The following is an 18,826-nucleotide window of genomic DNA, read 5'->3' on the forward strand; positions in this document are numbered from 1 at the left end:
CAGTGGTTTTTGACCAATAACAATTTCCCCCATCTTTTATGAAGGGATCCATGCTCTCTGGCTATTTGGTAGAAGCACGAATCCTTCAAAATGTGGAGGATTTACCAGTATAGTTTTACTTACAAAACCATGCCAAGTCTTCATTGTATTTCTTACTGGGATGTCTCATAAAAGAGCATAAGGAAGAACTTGTATAGCTGAGCTCTGGAACTTGATATGCAACTCAAAAATCTCCTTACTCTTTCCTTTCTTTGTGATTCTTGTAGCCTTTTTAAACTTAAAAACACTATTTCAGAGGAAATAAGCCTTTTCACAGTGTGCAGCATAGACAATCTTGTAGCCATTTGGGCAAGCCCTGTCTTCTCTGACTATGTCTTGTGGCTTGCCAAGTGAATTGGAGGGTTCAGGCCTAAGAAAAAAAGCCATTTTGGTTTATATGTTATGTGCAGTATTAATTTTTGTGGCAGTCATATAGGTGTGTTTATTATGAAAACAACTATTGTGGTATCTTTCTTGTGGAGAGGATTACAGTTTAACTGGTATTTGAAGTACTCTTTTGAATAATAAAGATAAGTGTGATGATTTTGAATGTGACATCTTTAAGGATGGCTGAAAAAAGAAGTACAAGATCCTGAAATCAACCTGTGCAAAGGACACTAGAGAAAATCCTCTATCAACAAGACTAGGCAGTTGGTAGCTTTTCCGTTGTTAATCAAGTAGCTATAAAGGTGCCATCTGTTCAGCTTTAGGAGTTTCTTAATCCCAAATATCTGTTAAAATGGCAACTGAAAGAGCATTTCAAGAGTGAAAAAAAATATATTCTATAGGGAGAACTGTGTTAATCCTTTAGCTTGCAATACAACAGTGCCAGGTATACTGCTGCTCCAGCAATATATTCAGAAAAGTGTTCCTGGACAGAGCACTCTGTGTACATTTTTAATTTTTCTGGATGCTTACGTGGGTTCCTTTTTGTTGTGGTTCAAGCCCAGCTGGTAACTCAGCACCATGCAGCTGCTTGCTCACACTCCCCTTCTTCCTCCAGCCAGGATGGTGTTCCAAGTTCGTAGGATTCCCATAAACAAAGACTGGACACCAAACACGATGTAAACAATCAAATGCTCTAGTCTATTTATTGAGTTATTAGGGCAAAGCAGATATTTTTGTATTACTGCGAAGCAGGTTACATGTATACTAACCCCTGGTTGAATGGGATACCACGACGCAGGAGAAGGAGATGGAACATGTTGCGCGGTCGGAGGGCTGATACACAGTGTGTCATCAGGACGTCCTCCAAATCAAGATGTGTGTCTGGTCTTCTCACCCTTCCATCCCTGCACAGGTTCTTATATCCCCCCTTGAGTTGGAGTGGAAAATTACTAGTTCCAACATGAGCACACACATAGCCAGCATGTGAACAGAGGTTTACTGGTGTAAGACTCCCTTTTGCTAACAGCAGTATTAGCTCCCCTGTTTTCAAGGTGATGTTCCCACAACCCGTGCCAAACAGTACTTTTCTGTTTTTGTGTGTTTCACCATGGACCATTATCCATTGTCACTGACACATGCCACCCCATGGTCTGTGGTTGGAACACACAAATATTTTACCATCCTTGCTACAGTTTTATGTAATTTACTGTCTATAAGGGAATAGATTAGTGCTAAAAGACAAGGAACACCACATAAAATACATAAAACCATAAATACCTAAAACCCCACAATAATAAAAACCCAGTACCACTAATAATATAACAGCTTCTCGCAGCCAGTCTCACCCCCAGGTCCATCCCTGAAAGGGGTTCCACCTGGTGTTTTCTGCTAGCTGGCTAGTGAGGGTCTTTAACTTTTGTATTTATGCATGTATTGAACTGGAGCAGTCACTTAAATTCATGCAACATAACCCATCAAAGTCTTCACACCCATGCCTATGCACTAAAAGCAAAAAAATCAATAGCTGCCCTATTTTTGTTTTGCACAATCAAGGCAGCGAGCACTTTGGCTTTGGTTCTTTGCAGATTGGTAGCAAGTTTCTAGATGACATGGAGGAAAAGCCAAGCAAAGCAAAGCGGTGATGTCCAGGCTCCAAAAACAAGGTTTCACCAGTGCATTGGCCAGATATACTGGGAGTCTTGGGAACCTGGAGGTAGATGCTGTTACTTGCAAAGACACAGTCCTTGGCTTTCTTTATCCCCTTCTCTGCTTAAGGAATCTTAAATCACACAAGAGCAGCTTCTTGACATTTGCCTTGGAGAACAGAAGATTCAAATACGATAGTTATTATAGTAGTTACTTATACTAATGATGAAACTTGCTTTAGATGACCCTGCTTGAGCAGGGGATTTGGACTAGATCACTTCTCATGCCAACCACAGAATGCTTGGCCTCCCTCCCTCCTCAATGGCGCTCTTATAACAGAGGAGGCCACCCCTCACATCAAGCTCTGGCTTGGCATGTGTCCCCACCGCTCAATGCCTGCTGGGTTGCAGCCAACAGCAGAGCTGAAGGTTCTTCTTGGTGTCAAAAGCAGAGGCCAACCCAGTCTTGCCCTTGACTATGGTAGAAGGCATTGGGCCAACCTCAGGCCTTGCACCTCATTGTCAATGCGGAGTTTCACCTGCCTCATCCAATAACGAGTCGCTACTATGGCAAAGCACACACAGATTTACATTAGCAGTATAACTACTACAGGGTGCAGCAGCATATTGAAGATGCTGGTAGCAGTGGGGAACCAGCCAAAGAAAATTTCCCACCAGTGGGATTCTCCCACCCTCTTAATTGGTTCCATTACCTGCTTTATAATACTGCCATCGTATTAGTTTCTCTGGCTTCTGCCTTAGCATTTTCCATCAGCTGCTGTAAATTTGCATGCTCTAACATCTCTATCTCTCTTACAAGTGACAAATCCATACAATACAAAGTGTAGTTTCTTATGAGCAACTGTCTAGTAAATACAGGTGGTTTATACACAAAATCATAGCCTCTAATAACTGCTACGTTATTAGAGTCTTTACTTATTAGTTGCCCAAGTGATGTTTTGCAGATCATTCCTTCTTCTATTCCTCTGTCTCATTCCGCTTGGGATCTTCAAGGACAGCTCCCACAGTTGAGGCATCGGGTTCTTCAACTTGTTTGTCCAGCTCATGGTACGTCTTGACAAACTTTGCAGGCAGTCGCCATGGACCTGTAGGTAGGAGGACACAAACATACCCCCTCCCCCAGGTTATCAGTTCCACTGGCCCTTCCCGTTTCTGAGGGCCCAAGGGATCACAATAACACATTCATGTTTAAGCCACAGGGATTTACACCCATAGCAAATGAGGATTGAGCTGTTGACTGACAGTCAGGGCAAGACCTGTCAAAATCTGCTTTGCTTGAGAAGAAGACGGGTTAAAGTGTTTCTTTAAAAAAGAGGCAGTCTGATGAAAAAAGGAATGTGAAGCAGCTGCAGAAGTAAATGAAGTGTTAACAGTCAAGGAGTTAGCTATGTCATTACCCACAGTTAAAGGTCCAGATAGGTTGGAATGCAACCTAATATGACCAATAAAACAGAATAGTTAATGCAGCAGCCAATAAAGGAGCCCTGTGAGCCTCTGCTCCAACATCCCAACGTGCCCAAACCAACTCGCAATGTCTGTAAATTTTCCTCTGACTGGGGCTAACACAGCCTCGCAATCCCCACACCTGCACCCTCATATGCTAGCCAAAATAAAAGTGCACGAGCAGCCCTGTGGCCCTCAATCTGCCTTTGTATAGCAGTGTCCAGTCGGTCTATAAAAGACACATAGGGTTCCTGAGACCCCCTCGGTGAACACCCACGAAAGAAGTAGTCTCCCTGCCCTGATCCAGGCACTCACCTCCAGGCCCAAACAGCCACATGAGTGGCCTGCTGGAACACTAGGGTTTAGGTCTGAGCTATGAAGCCATATAGAAACCACATGCTGCTGGGGGAGGGAGGACAGCATTCCACCTGTGTGAGGTGTGAGCAGGTGGAAGATCTGCTTAGCTTGGTGGCTGAACTTAAGGAGGAGGTTGAGACGCTGAGGAGCATCAGGGAGTGTGAAAGGGAGGTCGACTGCTGGAGTAACTCCCTGGCTGACCAGTTGGAACGGCTCCAGGGAGATACCCCCCAAAAGAGGATGGACCCCCTGCTCTCTCAGACAGAGGGGGATGGCCTGAGACAGCCCCTGTCATGTAGCTGTCGCCCAGAGGTAGGGGACCAAAAAGATGATGAGGGTTGGAAGCGAGTTCCAGTTCGGTGTCTTGGGCAGCCCTCCTCCCTTCCTGCCCCGCTTCCCCAGGTGTCCCTCTGTAATAGGTTTGAGGCTCTGGATCTGGAAGGAGAGGTAGGTGAGGATGTGGTGCAAGGCCCGCCTACAAGGCCACATAGGAAAAAGCGGTCGACTTCGCACTTCAAGACTGCCTCTGGTAAGAAAGAAAGAAGGGTCATTGTAGTAGGTGATTCCATTCTGAAAGGAACAGAGGGCCCGATATGCAGAGTTGACCCTCATCATAGGGAAGTGTGTAGTCTGCCTGGAGCCCGGATCAGGGATATCACCAGGGCGCTCCCCAACCTGGTGCGCCCGACAGACTACTACCCGCTGCTGGTCTTCCAGACGGGTGAGGGGGAAGCTGCTTCCCGCAGTCTGAGGGGGATGAAGAAAGACTACAGGGCCTTGGGGCGGATGGTGAAAGACTCTGGGGCTCAGGTGATCTTCTCTTCGCTCCTTCCATCTTCTGTTGATGATGTGGGACTGAATGGGAAAATTCAGTCCATAAACGATTGGCTTCGAGGCTGGTGCTGCAGGCAGGGCTTTGGATTCTTTGATAACGGCTGGTTTTATAGGGCACCGGCCTGGACATTGGCATGTGGGAAAGGTTTATCGCACAGAGGCAAAAGGATGCTGGGGCACGAATTAGCAGGGCTCATTTGGAGAGCTTTAAACTAGATTCGAAGGGGGATGGGGTTGTAGCTGGGCTTGCCTCAGTGGGACAGCGCTCCGGAATTGATGAAGACTGGGAGGCCTCCTGTAATCCTAGGGTGAAATCGGTGTGCTCAGCTCGCTCCCTGGAATGTCTGTACGCCAATGCGCGCAGCATGGGAAATAAGCAGGAGGAGCTAGAAACCTGTGTTAAGTCGGGAGATTATGATCTGGTGGCAATTACAGAGACGTGGTGGGACAGCTCACATGACTGGAATATAGTCATGGAGGGCTATGTTCTTTTCAGGAAAGACAGGCCAGCCAGGCAGGGTGGTGGGGTTGCTCTTTATGTGCGAGAGCAGCTACAATGCATTGAGTTCTGTCCGGGGACAGATGATGAGCGAGTCGAGAGTCTGTGGGTGAGAATTAAGGGGCAGGCTGGCAGGGGCGATACTGTTGTGGGGGTCTGTTACAGGCCACCGGATCAGGGTGAGGAAGTTGACGAGGCCTTCTACAGGCAGCTGAGAGCGGCCTCACAGTCACAGGCCGTGGTCGTCGTGGGGGATTTTAACTTCCCTGATGTTTGCTGGAAGGACTACTCGGCAACCCAGCCACAGTCCAGGAGGTTCCTCCAGTGTATGGATGATAACTTCCTCATGCAAATGGTGGATGAGCCAACCAGGAGAGGTGCGCTGCTGGATCTCATCCTCACTAACAAGGAGGGTCTGGTTGAAGGAGTGAAGGTTGAGGGCTGCCTTGGTTGCAGCGACCACGAGATGGTAGAATTCAGAATCTTGTGTGGTAGGGTCAGTAGAATAGCAAGTAGAATCGTAACCCTGGACTTTAGCAGGGCAAACTTTGGCCTCTTCAAGCGATTGCTAGGGGAAATCCCATGGGCAAGGCTGCTTGAAGGGAAAGGGGCCCAAGATAGTTGGTTGACATTCAAGGACTGCTTTTTACGAGCTCAAGATCAGAGCATCCTGACACATAGGAAGTCAAGGAAGAGGGCCAGGAGACCTGCGTGGCTAAATAGGGAATTGCTGGGTATGCTCAAGTGGAAGAGGAGAGTTTACAGGTCATGGAAGGAAGGGCTGGCAACTTGGGAAGAATATAAGGCTGCTGCTAGAGGATGTAGGAAAGCTGCTAGGATGACTAAGGCCTCCTTGGAATTAAAGCTGGCGAGAGGGGTCAAGGACAGCAGAAAGAGCTTTTCAAATACATGGCAGGTAAAACTAACACCAGAGGCAATGTAGGCCCGCTGATGAACGGGACGGGTGCCCTGGTGACAGAAGATACAGAGATGGCAGAGTTACTGAATGCCTTCTTTGTCTCTGTCTACTCTGCTGGAGGCAGTCCTGAAGAGCCCTGTACCGCTGAGACCCCGGATGAAGATAGGTCAATGGAGCGGTCTGCCTTAGTCGATGAGGAATGGGTTAAAGACCAGTTGAGCAATCTGGACATCCATAAATCCATGGGTCCAGATGGGATGCACCCGCGGGTGCTGAAGGAACTGGCTGAGGTCATTGCTAGACCGCTCTCCATCATCTTTACCAAGTCTTGGGAAACGGGAGAGGTGCCTGAGGACTGGAGGAAAGCAAATGTCACTCCTGTCTTCAAATAGGGCAAGAAGGAGGACCCGGGTAACTATAGACCGGTTAGCCTCACCTCCATTCCTGGGAAAGTGATGGAACACCTTATCCTTGGTGCCATCTTAAGGCATATCAAGGATAAGAGGGTTATGAGGGGCAGTCAACATGGCTTCACCAAGGGGAAGTCATGCTTGACCAATCTCGTAGCCTTTTATGAGGAAATAACAGGGTGGATGGATGATGGCAGAGCGGTGGATGTGATCTACCTTGACTTCAGCAAAGCGTTTGACACGGTCTCCCACAGCATCCTTGCGGCTAAATTGAGGAAGTGTGGTCTGGATGATCGGGTAGTGAGGTGGACTGTGAACTGGCTGAAGGAGAGAAGCCAGAGAGTTGTAGTCTATGGGGCGGAGTCTAGTTGGAGGCCTGTATCTAGTGGAGTGCCTCAAGGGTTGGTACTGGGACCAGTATTATTTAATATATTCATCAACAATTTAGATGAGGGAATTGAGTGTACTATCAGCAAGTTTGCTGATGACACTAAGCTGGGAGGGGTGGCCGACACACCAGAAGGCTGTGCTGCCATCCAGAGAGACCTGAACAGGCTGGAGGGTTGGGCGGGGAATAACTTGATGAAATATAACAAGGGAAAGTGTAGAGTCCTGCATCTGGGCAGGAACAACCCCAGGTTCCAGTATAGACTGGGGAACGACCTGTTAGAGAGCAGTGTAGGGGAGAGGGACCTGGGGGTCCTGGTGGACGACAGGGTGACCATGAGCCGACACTGTGCCCTTGTGGCCAAGAAGGCCAATGGCATCCTGGGGTATATTAGAAGGGGGGGTGGTTAGTAGGTCGAGAGAGGTCCTCCTTCCCCTCTACTCTGCCCTGGTGAGACCTCATCTGGAATATTGTGTCCAGTTCTGGGCCCCTCAGTTTAAGAAGGTCAGGGACCTGTTGGAGAGAGTCCAGCGCAGGGCAACTAAGGTGATTAAGGGAGTGGAGCATCTCCTTTACGAGGAAAGACTGAGGGAGCTGTGTCTCTATAGTTTGGAGAAGAGGAGATTGAGGGGTGACCTTATTAGTGTATATAAATATATAAAGGGCGAGTGTCACGAGGATGGAGCCAGGCTCTTCTCAGTGGCAAACAATGAAAGGACAAGGGGAAATGGGTACAAATTGGAACACAAGAGGTTCCACTTAAACCTGAGAAGAAACTTCTTCTCAGTGAGGGTGATGGAACACTGGAACAGGCTGCCCAGGGAGGTTGTGGAATCTCCTTCTTTGGAGACATTCAAAACCCGCCTGGACATGTTCCTGTGTAACCTTATCTAGGTGTTCCTGCTCCGGCAGGGGGTTTGGACTAGATGATCTTTTGAGGTCTCTTCCAATCTCTAACATACTGTGATACTGTGATACTGTGTCTTCAGTCACTGTAATTCTATTCTATAAACAGTCACTCCTCAGGCTCTTTCCCAGCCCAGCCTGGCACCCATGCACACAAACACTCCCTGGCCTGCTCAAGACCCAGGTGCACTATCAGGAATTCTTCAATTAATCCACATAGCGGGAACAGGATGACTTCAGTTGTTTCTATCTCCTTTTCTACTCTGCCTTTATCATGAGCTGCTTTGTGCAAGGCCAGTCCTGGTAAATCCCCTAATTGGCTTAGCTTTTCAGTCACTTGTTCAATGGGGTTTCCTTGTTCTGACAGTAGTATGGGTTTTTTTGCATTCACTCCATCTAGCAATACAATATTTGCTCCTTCCTCCATGAGGCAAACTGGCCAGTTCTGGTGTGTCTCTCCCCTGGCCTCTGCTTCAGTTTATCCAATAAGTTCTTAATCCCCTCAAGACTATAGTCTGTCAATTCATCTGTTCTTACTTGTCTGTTTGCCTTGGTAATCATCTTACATTTAAACACAGGAGATTTGCAGGCTGCTTTCTTTTTCACGTCTGCCTCATCTGCAGTGTTTGATTCTGACTCATGGGTACTCCAAATATCTCCACTCTGTGTCTCCTGGTCCCAGTCAGGATCAGACACAAGGGCATGGACCCATGGCCTCACTGCCCTGGTATCTTTTTTATTGCTCTGGGTTTTTTTTTGCGATGCAGTGGCTACAAATGCCTGCCTCGGCAACAGCAATTCTGCTTTAACCCTATCATAGCTCAGAATGTAAATCTGCTACTTGTTGCTGCAACTCTGTGTTCTATCTACCATGCCTTTGTAGGCAAATGGCAAGCAGCCTGTCATGTGTCCAGCATGACTCGATCACTCCTTCAAGTGGGTATGGGTGGTTTCTACAAACTCACCCCAATACTTTTGCACTCCCATGGGGTCCTTAGCTCCCCATGGTTCAGGTCCTACATTAGTGCAAGTCTCTATTTTATCCCACAACATGCTTCATGTTTCCTGTGTACACCCCGGCCACTCCACAGGAGGAGCCATGGCTTGAGGCTTTTTCCTGTGAAATAGAGCAATAGTATATTACACAACAACCTTAAAGCAACCCTGACAGCACACACACAGACCAAGCCCTGCTTTCGCACACACAGAACAGCTCCTCTTGGTGCAGCTATGCGCCCCACTGCCCAGGCCCTGTTCTCAGTCTGCAGTGTTTGTACTATGAGAATCTGGGATTCCGGGTTGAGAGAAACAAAACACAATAAAGAAATACAACTAGTTTATTAATACACAACCCTATCACAACTACCAACTAAGGTGTGGTGTGATACGATACTTGCGCACTCCACTGCACGGCCCCACTCTATTCGTAGTATCCCAAAATGTTTCTCACAGTCTCACAGACCTGGAATCCCATACTTGTCACCAGTTATGTTTCAATACCTAGCATTCCCGTGGACAAAGACTGGACACCAAACACAATGTAAACAATCAAATGCTCTAGTCTATTTATTGAGCTATTAGTGCAAAGCAGATATTTTTGTATTACTGCGAAGCAGGTTACATACATACCATCCCCTGGCTGAATGGGATACCGCTGAGCAGGAGAAGGAGATGGAACATGTTGCCTGATCAGAGGGGTGGTAGGCAGTGTGTTGGTAGGGAGTCCCCTGAATCAAGGTGCTCATCTGGCCTTCTCACTCGTCCATCCCTGCACAGGTGCTTATATCCTCCCTTGAGTTGGAGTGGAAAATTACCAGTTGCAACATCAGCGCACATGTGGCCAGCATGTGAACAGAGGTTTACTGGTGTAAGACTCCCTTTTGCTAACAGCGGTGTTAACTCCCCTATTTTGAATGCGATGTTCCCACAACCTGTGCCAAACAGTACTTGCTGTGGTATGGAGTACCTCTTTGGCTAGTTTGGGTCAGGTGTCCTGTCTCTGCTGCCTCCCAGCTTTCCCTCCTCCCTGGCAGCCCATAAGGCTCACAGAGTCCTTGGCCAAACCCCAACATCATTGTTATCAGCTCTGTTCCCAGGCTGAAAGTCAAAACCACAGCACTGCACCAGCTACCAAGAAGGAGAAAAATGACTGCTACTGCTGAACCTGGGACAGTATCCACCCCTTATTCCATACCATTCACGTCATGCTCAGATCCCGCATTTTCAATATACCATCACTCTTATCTCAGTGCAGTCTTATCTTAGTGCTTGGACCAGTCCCTATAAAGCTGCTGAGTCAATCTGGTCCATAATGTCAGGCTCCATCTCTTGTAACAGTCTTTCAGAGCAGGAGAGACTGTGTGCAGTGTTCACACTTGGATTGTGTTCACTGGATCATGAGTCCATCTCTGTGTTGCATCTCTGCTCTCATGGCCTGAAGTGTCATGGGCCCACCAGGCTCAGAATAATTCAGTGTCCTCTTCAGCAGTTTTTGCAGCTTGTTGCTGGGGACTCCATACAGCTGCCTTTCATCTCCAGTGCTTCCAAAGCACTGGAGGAGCCCAGTGGACTGGGTACTTGCCCATAATGTCCCACGCACCTTGCCACTCATGACTGTCCATCCTCGGGGAAAATCTGGTCCTCTTCTATCGTCGTCTAACCCCAGACAAGACCCAAACCCGACTCTGATTAACTTTTGAGATCAGAGAAAATGATGGTGTGTAAAACACCGTCTGTATGTGTGCCAACATGGTGATCCCCATCACAATCAGCAGGCAGGTCTCAAGGATACCCAAAGGCCATCCAAAACCTTCAGAACTCTCAAACGATGCTGCTGTACTTGTCACTGGGGCTGGTGTAGCTGCTGTGCTTGCCGGCTCTCTCACCACCAGCTTCTCTTTTTCTGAGTCCAGCTCTTCCTCCTCTGCCTTGCTGGGAAATGCTGCGGGGTCTCCTGCTTCCCCCTGGGGCTCAGCGGGCGGCTTCCGGGGAATGCTCTCGGCCGTTGCGGGGCTGGGCTCGGCTGCGGGGCTCGGCTCCTCCGCCGCCTTCTCCCGCTGCTCGGCAGCCGCCTCCTTCCGCTCCTCAACCACCCCGACCTCCTCCACTGGCAGATGTTCCCTGCTGTCCTCCGGCCCTGCTCCCGCTGCCGCTTGGTCCCTGGGGCTGATCTCCGGGGCTGCTTCAGCAGCCGCTGGCTCCCTGGGCCGCTCCCCCTCAGCTCTCCATGGCCTCACGCAGACGGAGGCGAGGGCCAGGACGGTGAGGAGCAGCCAGACGGCCAGGTACAAGTCCACGGCCACGTCCGTCCCGTCCTGCTGCCAGAGACCACCCGTATTACAAGTCATTGCCATAAAGTACATGAGACAAGAACCTTAGCCCAAGCCCCACACTTGATAAACACTAACACAGCAAATTCCGGCTCTAAGTAAGTTACAACATTCTGAAGCTGTGAGGTCAAGAGGAACAACTCTGAGAGCCAATAAATCAGCATTGTGACAAGTGACTATTAATCCGGTCAGATCTGTCGTTATCTCAACCCTTTGTGTACCATGTTCGGTGCCAGGAAGAACTTGTGGTTTAAACTCAGCTCATTTGCTCACTCCCACCCTTCTTTCCCTCCCCCTACTCCTGGAGCGACGGAGAGGAGAATTGAAGAGAATGCAATTCCCACAGGTTGAGATAAGAACAGTTTAGTAACTAAGGTATAACACAAATCACTACTGCTACCACCAATAATAACAATGATAAAGGAAATAACAAGGGAAGAGAATACAACCACTCTCCATCAGCTGACTGATATAACTCACCCCCTCAGCCCGACCAACCAATAGATACCTCCTCCAACCCTGCCATTCACCTAGCCCTTTTGGGTAGCTCTCTGTTACATCCCGGGCATGACATGCTGTGGTATGGAATACCTCTTTGCTCAGTTTGTGTCAGGTGTCCTGTCTCTGCTTCCTCCCAGCTTTCCCTCCTCCCTGGCAGAGCATAAGGCTCACAAAGTCCTTGGCCAAACCCCAACATCATTGTTATCAGCTGTGTTCCCAGGCCGAAACTCAAAACACAGCACTGCACCAGCTACCAAGAAGGAGAAAAATGACTGCTACTGCTAAACCCAGGACACTGGCAGAGCATGAGACTGAAAAGTCTTTGATCAGAGTAAGCGTTACTTAGTAACAGCTAAAACCTCTGTGTGTTACCAGCATTGTTCTCAGAGTAAAGCCAAAACACAGCACTGCACCAGCTGCTAGGAAGGAGAAAAATCACTGTTACAGCTGAAATCAGTATACCTTAGCTAAAGTAGCTAAACTGCTAAACTAAAGTAGCTAAAGCAGCTAAACTGCTACTAGTGATGGTTATGCTTTTCTACCACAGAGAGACAGGAGTTACTCTCTTCTGTCCTCCAGCTGAGTAGCTGGAGATCATCTCATGTGTTGGAGGGTGTAGTGATAAATTTTAGCTTGGGACAGAGCTGGCATTACTACTTCCTTGACACTGAATGCAGGGTAGCCTGTGGCTTGTAGGGTGTGTATGGCCATGCAGACAATTAGCAGTACGTGTTGGAAAAGTTAGAACTCTGTAAATATATCAAATGAGAACACCAGGTTTCAGGCTGACAAGTATTTTGTGTGAAAGACAGGAGGACCAAATTGCTTTCTGGCCTGTGCTGCGCTGTGTTAGTCTGTTGTCAAGGACAGTTGTATATAAAGGTCAGGGACCATAAATACTACAGCAATACAGACAGTAAAGACGTGTTTGACTATTCAAGCTCCCTCCTTCAAGGATACGCATTTTTATTGCTTATGAGTGTCACAATGTAAAGTGTCCCTTTAAAAGACCTGTTTGCCAGGCATTTCTCGTCTTCAGATGCAGTGAATTGTCCCAGGAATCGTGTGGAAGAAGTCTGGTGATCCAGTGTCAAGTCTACTGGGGTGGCTAGATTGGACAAGTTGGCTGCTGATCTGCTGAAGGGGAAGAGTCATGGAGACATTCCCAATATGTTTATGGCAGAAGTGTAAGACGTAGAAGATGAGTGTGGATTAGAGGAGCCTCTCTTGAAGACCTTGGGACAGAGAAAGTGATTGTGGGGTGATTGGCATTGACTTGTTTTTTTCTACAATACAGAAGACAGGGGCCTGCAGTCCTCACAAGGGCTGAGTATTCCTTGTTACACTGGGTAGAGATTTGGCTTTTTGATTTACTCTTGAAATGTACCTCAAACAAGTCACTTTAAGCAAATTATTCTGTCATTTGATCAGTAGGTGTGGGACTGCTTTAGGAGGTAGGAATTAACCAACAAAAAAACCCCATCATCCAGTTCCTTTTTTTACCAGTCTCTAGATAGTGACAAATACCAACAAATCTGAGCACTTCCTGTGTGGCTGATTGTCCACAGACAGCATGTGTAACTAATCACTAGTTACTAGGTCCTAGGTGCCCCTCCATGCGTATGGGAGTGCTTTGATGTTTGCCCACCATTTGCAAATTGTTTTTTAATAGAATACCCAAAACACATCTACTGATTAGAAGGTTTGGTTTGTTACCTTGCCACTGCCTTGCATCAGAGCCATATTTACTGTAAGTAAAGTGTCTCTATTAAGGACATTTATTGTGGAGCCATATTAAAGATGGCACTATGAATCCTACCCTAAAATATGTATGGCCAAAAATCATCAAGCTGACACTACAAAGCAAATTTTACATTGTTTTATAACAACTTCGTGTTTTCCTCCTTAGGTGTGAAAACCTGCGTGTGTACAAACTGGGCCTCTTTTCAGGTCTTTGGTGGATGCTAGCACTTTTCTGCTGGATCAGTGACAAAGCATTTTGTGAGATCTGGTCCTCATTTAATTTCCCTTATTTGCACTGTGTATGGTAAGTGTTATGTGTAAAGTCCAGAGTTTGATTAAGATATGATATATTGTCACCATGTTACAGAATCGCAACATGGTTGGGGTTGGAAGATACTTCTGGAGATCATCCCCCTGCTAAAGCAGGTTCACCTAGAGCAGGTTGCACAGGTTTGTGTCCAGGCAGGTTTTGAATATTTCCCAAGAAGGAGACTCCACAACTTTTGGGCAGCCTGTCCTAGTGCTCTGCCCCCCTCAAAGTAAAGAAGTTCTTTATCATATTCACATAGAAGCTCCTGTGTTACAGTTTGTGCCTGTTGCCCCTCATCCTGTTGCTGGGCACCACTGCAAAGTGTCTGGCCCCATCCTCTAGACACTGACCCTGAAGGTATTTGTGTGCATTAGTAAGATCCCCTCCCAGTTGTCTTCTGTAGGCTGAACAGGCACAGCCCTCTCAGCCTTTCCCCATCGGGGGTGTTCCAGTCCTCTAATCATCACTGTAGCCCTCCACTGGACTCTCTCCAGTGGCTCCTTGTCTTGTACTGAGGAGTCCAGACCTGGACACAGTACTGTGGTTGCAGCCTCACAAGCACAGAGTAGTGTGGGAGGATTGCGTCCTGCAACCTGCTGGCAGTGCTTTTCCTAATGGACCTCAGAATACCACTGGCCTTCTTAGCCACAAGGGCACATTACCCTTCTGTGCAGTCTGGTAGCTATTTCTGGTTAAGGCTTCATAGGATTACTGTTAAGATTATACGTCAGAGCAAGTCTCATGCTATCCAAGGTGGTAGATTTAGGAGTCTCCCTGGCCTGATCAGATTCTTCAGACACTGAGTTCATTAATTCTAACTGAATTCCTTGTTCTACTGGTTACTAAAAATTCTGCAGCACTGCTCAACTGGAAGCTTAAATTTCCACTGCTAACAGCTGAGGTGAAGTGGGGGAGCAGTGAGGAACTTCGATGCCTTTTCTCTTTTACCACCTGGCAAGTTGTGCTCTCTTATTCAAGATACCATATCTCAGCATTTCTACTCACGTCTGTCATATGCAGAGAGGCAAAAAAGCTGCAGCCAGTTTAGACCAAGGATAAGCTATGGTTTCGTTGTTTTCTTGATTTTCTGTATTCTTTGCCTGCATGCAAAGGGCAGCCAGCAACCCTTGGGGGGGGTACTCAGGGGAAGAAGATGGATAGACTGATTATAAAGCTTGGAGAGATGTTTGATTGCTTTATTGAAGTCATGTTACTTATTTTTCCTTTTTTCTGGGGGGGGTGGGTGTCTATTCTTAGGCACATTTTGATCTGTCTTGCGGCGTACCTGGGTTGCGTCTGCTTTGCTTACTTCGATGCTGCCTCTGAGATCCCCGAGCAGGGCCCCGTCATAAAGTTCTGGCCCAGTGAAAGATGGGCATTCATTGGGGTTCCCTACGTCATCCTCCTCTGTGCACACAAGAAAGCACCTGTGAAGGTCACATGAAGTTAGCCACGGAACACGGATGGAGATGCAACTTATATTCCAGCACAGACAATATTTAAATGATGATAATTGAATAGGGTTGTATTTTATCTTCTTCCTAAGGTATGCAGCACTTCAGGTGTCATAGAAAGAGGAAGCAAGTGTGCTCTATCCTCTCTGGAGAGGAGAGAGGAAGCAGGAAGGTGGAGGCCCTCAAACACTAAAGTAACCACTGCCTTCTCTGGTTGGCTCTGTTTTGCACTGTATTTTCAATTGAGCATTTCTCTTGATAAAAACTCTTTCCAAATACCAGGCTCAAGGAATGATGTTTCTGCAGTAGGTCTTCTCTGGTGCTTAATTCACTCCATTTGTAACTTGTGGCTTAAGGCCTTGTTTGCAAAATAAGCCAGTCCAAGATGCCTACATGCCATTCTGTATTCTTCTCAACTATGATTTTGATGTGGGTGCACATCTCCACAAGAGTGTGCTCAAAGCACGTGCTCCTCCCAGCCTGGCATATGTACAGTGAATTTGGCTGTGCATCACATTGGATCACAGAGTATGTGGTTAATTCCCCAAGTACAAAAGGCGACAAGTGCAAAGTGTTTGCAACTGGGCAACTGAATCAGTGCAGTTAGGCAGTGTAAATGCAAGAATAGCTGGCAGAAGATTGTCACTAAAATTAAAGAGTTCAAAGGTTTTGAAAGGTTTTGAATTTTTCTGTAGACTGACCTTTAGACATTTGTATGCTGCATATTTCCCTCTTACAGAAATGTCAGAGAAGTCCCTTTCTACCTCTACAGAGACATTTGGTCTTGAATTTGGTATTGAAGTTCACACAGAAGTCTGAACATTAACTTCAGTGACATCTCAGGTCAGCATGGATTGACAATGTGATTAAACTACAAAAACTCATGGGTGCCTACCTGTAGATCCAATTTGAGAGTTAACTTCTCACCAAGACATTGCAAAGTGACATGAACGATAGTCCAGTGCTCCGCTAGCTATACTGATACTTTTCTAGAAAAAAAGTAGATGACTGCTTAAAAACCAAGCTGAAGACTTAGATTTCAGTGAGCAATAAAATGCAACATTGAATCTTGCATTCTTAGAAAACAACAGTATGTTCAAATTTTCTGTTTGTTTTCAGCCTGTTTTGTAAAGATAAAGGATGTATAGATCTGTTTAAGGTTATATTTTGGGTTGAGATTCAGGAATGGCTGTGTTTTTTGCAGCAATTTATGCTAGTTCTGTTTAAAAAATGGTGCAAAGTGTAGGCATATTTTTCAAATGTTAGCAGCTGTAGATGGTAGTAGCTGCAGTCTTGGAAAAAAAGGGTGTGCTTACGTTCCACCTAACATCTGAACTGTAAGTAGGGTAAGGCTTTGGATATTTTTCCAAATATTTCTTTTTTTCATATTAGACCAGGAAATACCATTTCCTTTGTGCTTTCCTTTGTATCATGTTGTACCTTTTTTTTATTAATGTGAAAATGTAACTCTATACAGTGTTATCTTTAGGAAGGTGACTTTTAACAAGAACTTTGAAGTGAACTAACTTTCAAGCATTGTAAAACGTTTAAGATAACTCTTATATTCAAATCTGTGCTTAGAAAACAAGAGCTAAGGTGTATGCTGTTACGCTTAAAGCAAAGTTTTGTTAGTGGGAGATGTGACTGTCTTCTTGAGAACTTCAAAGCTGGTAAGTAGCCTACTGTCAGATTGACTGATGGATCATAAATGCAGCGAAATCTGTCCAGTGGAACAGTGCAGATTTGTATCACTTGCTAGTAGATTTGTCTGAGAGAAACATGATCTTTTTGACACAGTCACGTAATTTTTATATGAAACTTGTTTGTAAAAATTCATATGGTAATGTTAGTCTTTGAAACACTTCTGCTTTTTTCCTTTTCCTTCCTTTCTCCCTAAATATGAAATACACTTCTCAGGTATTAAAATTCATATGATTAGATCCTTATACACATAGGCTTGCTGGCTGGAACCCAGCTAATGATGTTGTTGCCTGACATGGTCCTACTTTGAATAAGATTTTTCAATATTGTTTTCTAAATTATTATATTATGGTAAATAAGTTATTTTCAGTATTGCTTGGGAACTTAGTAACTGCAGACGTAATGCAGAATTACTGGAGCCTTCCTACTTAGTATTTTTTTGAAAGCAACTTTTGACTCAAAGGGCTCTAATCAACGTGCTGTCAGCTGCTGTCTTCTTCTCTACAGAGTCTGACTGCTCACAAAGAAGTAATTTTGTAATTGAAAGACCTAGCAGAGAGCATTCAGCTATTGTAGAGGTGAGCAAATATAGGTACAGGCCAAGAATCATCTCCTGTATTTTTATTAACTAACCTCTAGCCTTTGTACTCTTCAAACAGAAATCACTATCTGATGTCCACTATAGAACTAGTTGGGAGTATTCTACTGTAATAACAGCCCACAACTTCTAGGTGTAGTTACTGCACTTTACATTAAAATGATATCAACTTTTATGACAAAGGCTACACTTGTTTCAAAAAGTTAAAAAAAAAAGGCAGTTTTTATCAGATTCACAGCTTTACAGAGTGAACTTTCATGATAACATTAGTACCCAAAGAAGTATATGATTGGCATACAGGGGTTTGTGCACTGCCCTGATCATGCACGGGAATAAACATGCACAAGTAAGTGTATTATGTTGGAGATAAAGTGATGCACCCTCAGGTTTTAAAGCCTCAAAATGCTTTCCTCCCTTGCTGGCAGGAAGTGTGTGGGTTTGTAGTCTTTAGGTTCAACTAGTATTTTAGTTTAAATAGTGGGATGCAATAATGTGTTGAGTATAATGTAGATTCTGTATATTGGTGTGTGAAATCCGTCATTCCTTGAAGGTTAAACTTCAGGTTATTCAAGAAAGGGTATTTAGCTCTCTGTGATGGCAAACACTTGCCCAGTTCACAGTCACAAAAATTCAATAAGTAGTATGTAAGGAGTGGTGTTGGGGTTTTTGTTTTTCTTCATCTCTGCTGAAGTCTGTATACTGAATGTTTGTGGAAAGTATGTAATACTTTGCAACATTAAATTGCATTTGAAACAAATATTGTTTGCCTTTTCATACACTGTGTTTGCGGAAAAGAATGGAGCTGCCTAATGCCTTGAAGTATAGGAAGGACAACCTTCCTCACTCAGGAGTTCTGCCTCTTAGAGGAGGAGGGAGACTGTCGAAGACCATTAATAAATGACATAGGGACCAAACTGATTTTTTGTAGGGAAAGCAAATACCTGGAAAACTGCAAGCCCATGAATCAGTAATGGCTAAGAATTTGTGGCTGTTTCCACAAATCCAGAAATCTGTGTTAAAGTACTTGGAGAGCAAAGTGTGTATCTTCAGTGTTTGTTACCCAACAGTGTGCTCCTTACTTAGGCTACATAGTAGCTTTGCATCTCCGTCTCTGCTCCTGCTTCCCTTTTACCACATTTCCTCTCACCCCATGTAAAAGATCTTTTTTGAGATGTTCGTAGATCCCCATAAGCCAATGTGATCTGGTTTGAAATAACTGTTGTGTGAAAGCATAGCTATAATTCAAGAATGTTACTCACCCAGAGTTAATGTCTTGCAGTTGGCAAGATGTCAAAAACAGCTGGTGAATTGGCTCATATATCATCCTGTTACTCAGCCTGC

General features: G+C 45.7%; 1 protein-coding gene across 4 annotated transcripts in view; it reads left to right on the top strand.

Moving 5' to 3' along the window:
- ACER2 (alkaline ceramidase 2) overlaps window positions 1-18,826 on the top strand; it is a 58,122-nt gene that overhangs the window by 22,655 nt on the left and 16,641 nt on the right. For 3 of the 4 annotated variants that reach the window (XM_061355284.1, XM_061355288.1, XM_061355287.1), the window contains exons 5-6: window positions 13,589-13,726; window positions 14,990-15,393. In XM_061355284.1, the coding sequence (XP_061211268.1) occupies window positions 13,589-13,726; window positions 14,990-15,176 (325 nt within the window). In that variant the 3' untranslated portion in view covers window positions 15,177-15,393. Of the gene's footprint in view, window positions 1-13,588; window positions 13,727-14,989; window positions 15,394-18,826 lie in introns of those variants that run through there. The other variant, XM_061355285.1, reaches the window with a different exon arrangement.

The sequence above is a fragment of the Neopsephotus bourkii genome, unplaced genomic scaffold, assembly GCF_033783945.1.
Source record: "Neopsephotus bourkii isolate Nb327-2 ecotype Australia unplaced genomic scaffold, CSIRO-AGI_Nbou_v1 NB_788, whole genome shotgun sequence".
NCBI lineage: Eukaryota > Metazoa > Chordata > Aves > Psittaciformes > Psittacidae > Neopsephotus > Neopsephotus bourkii.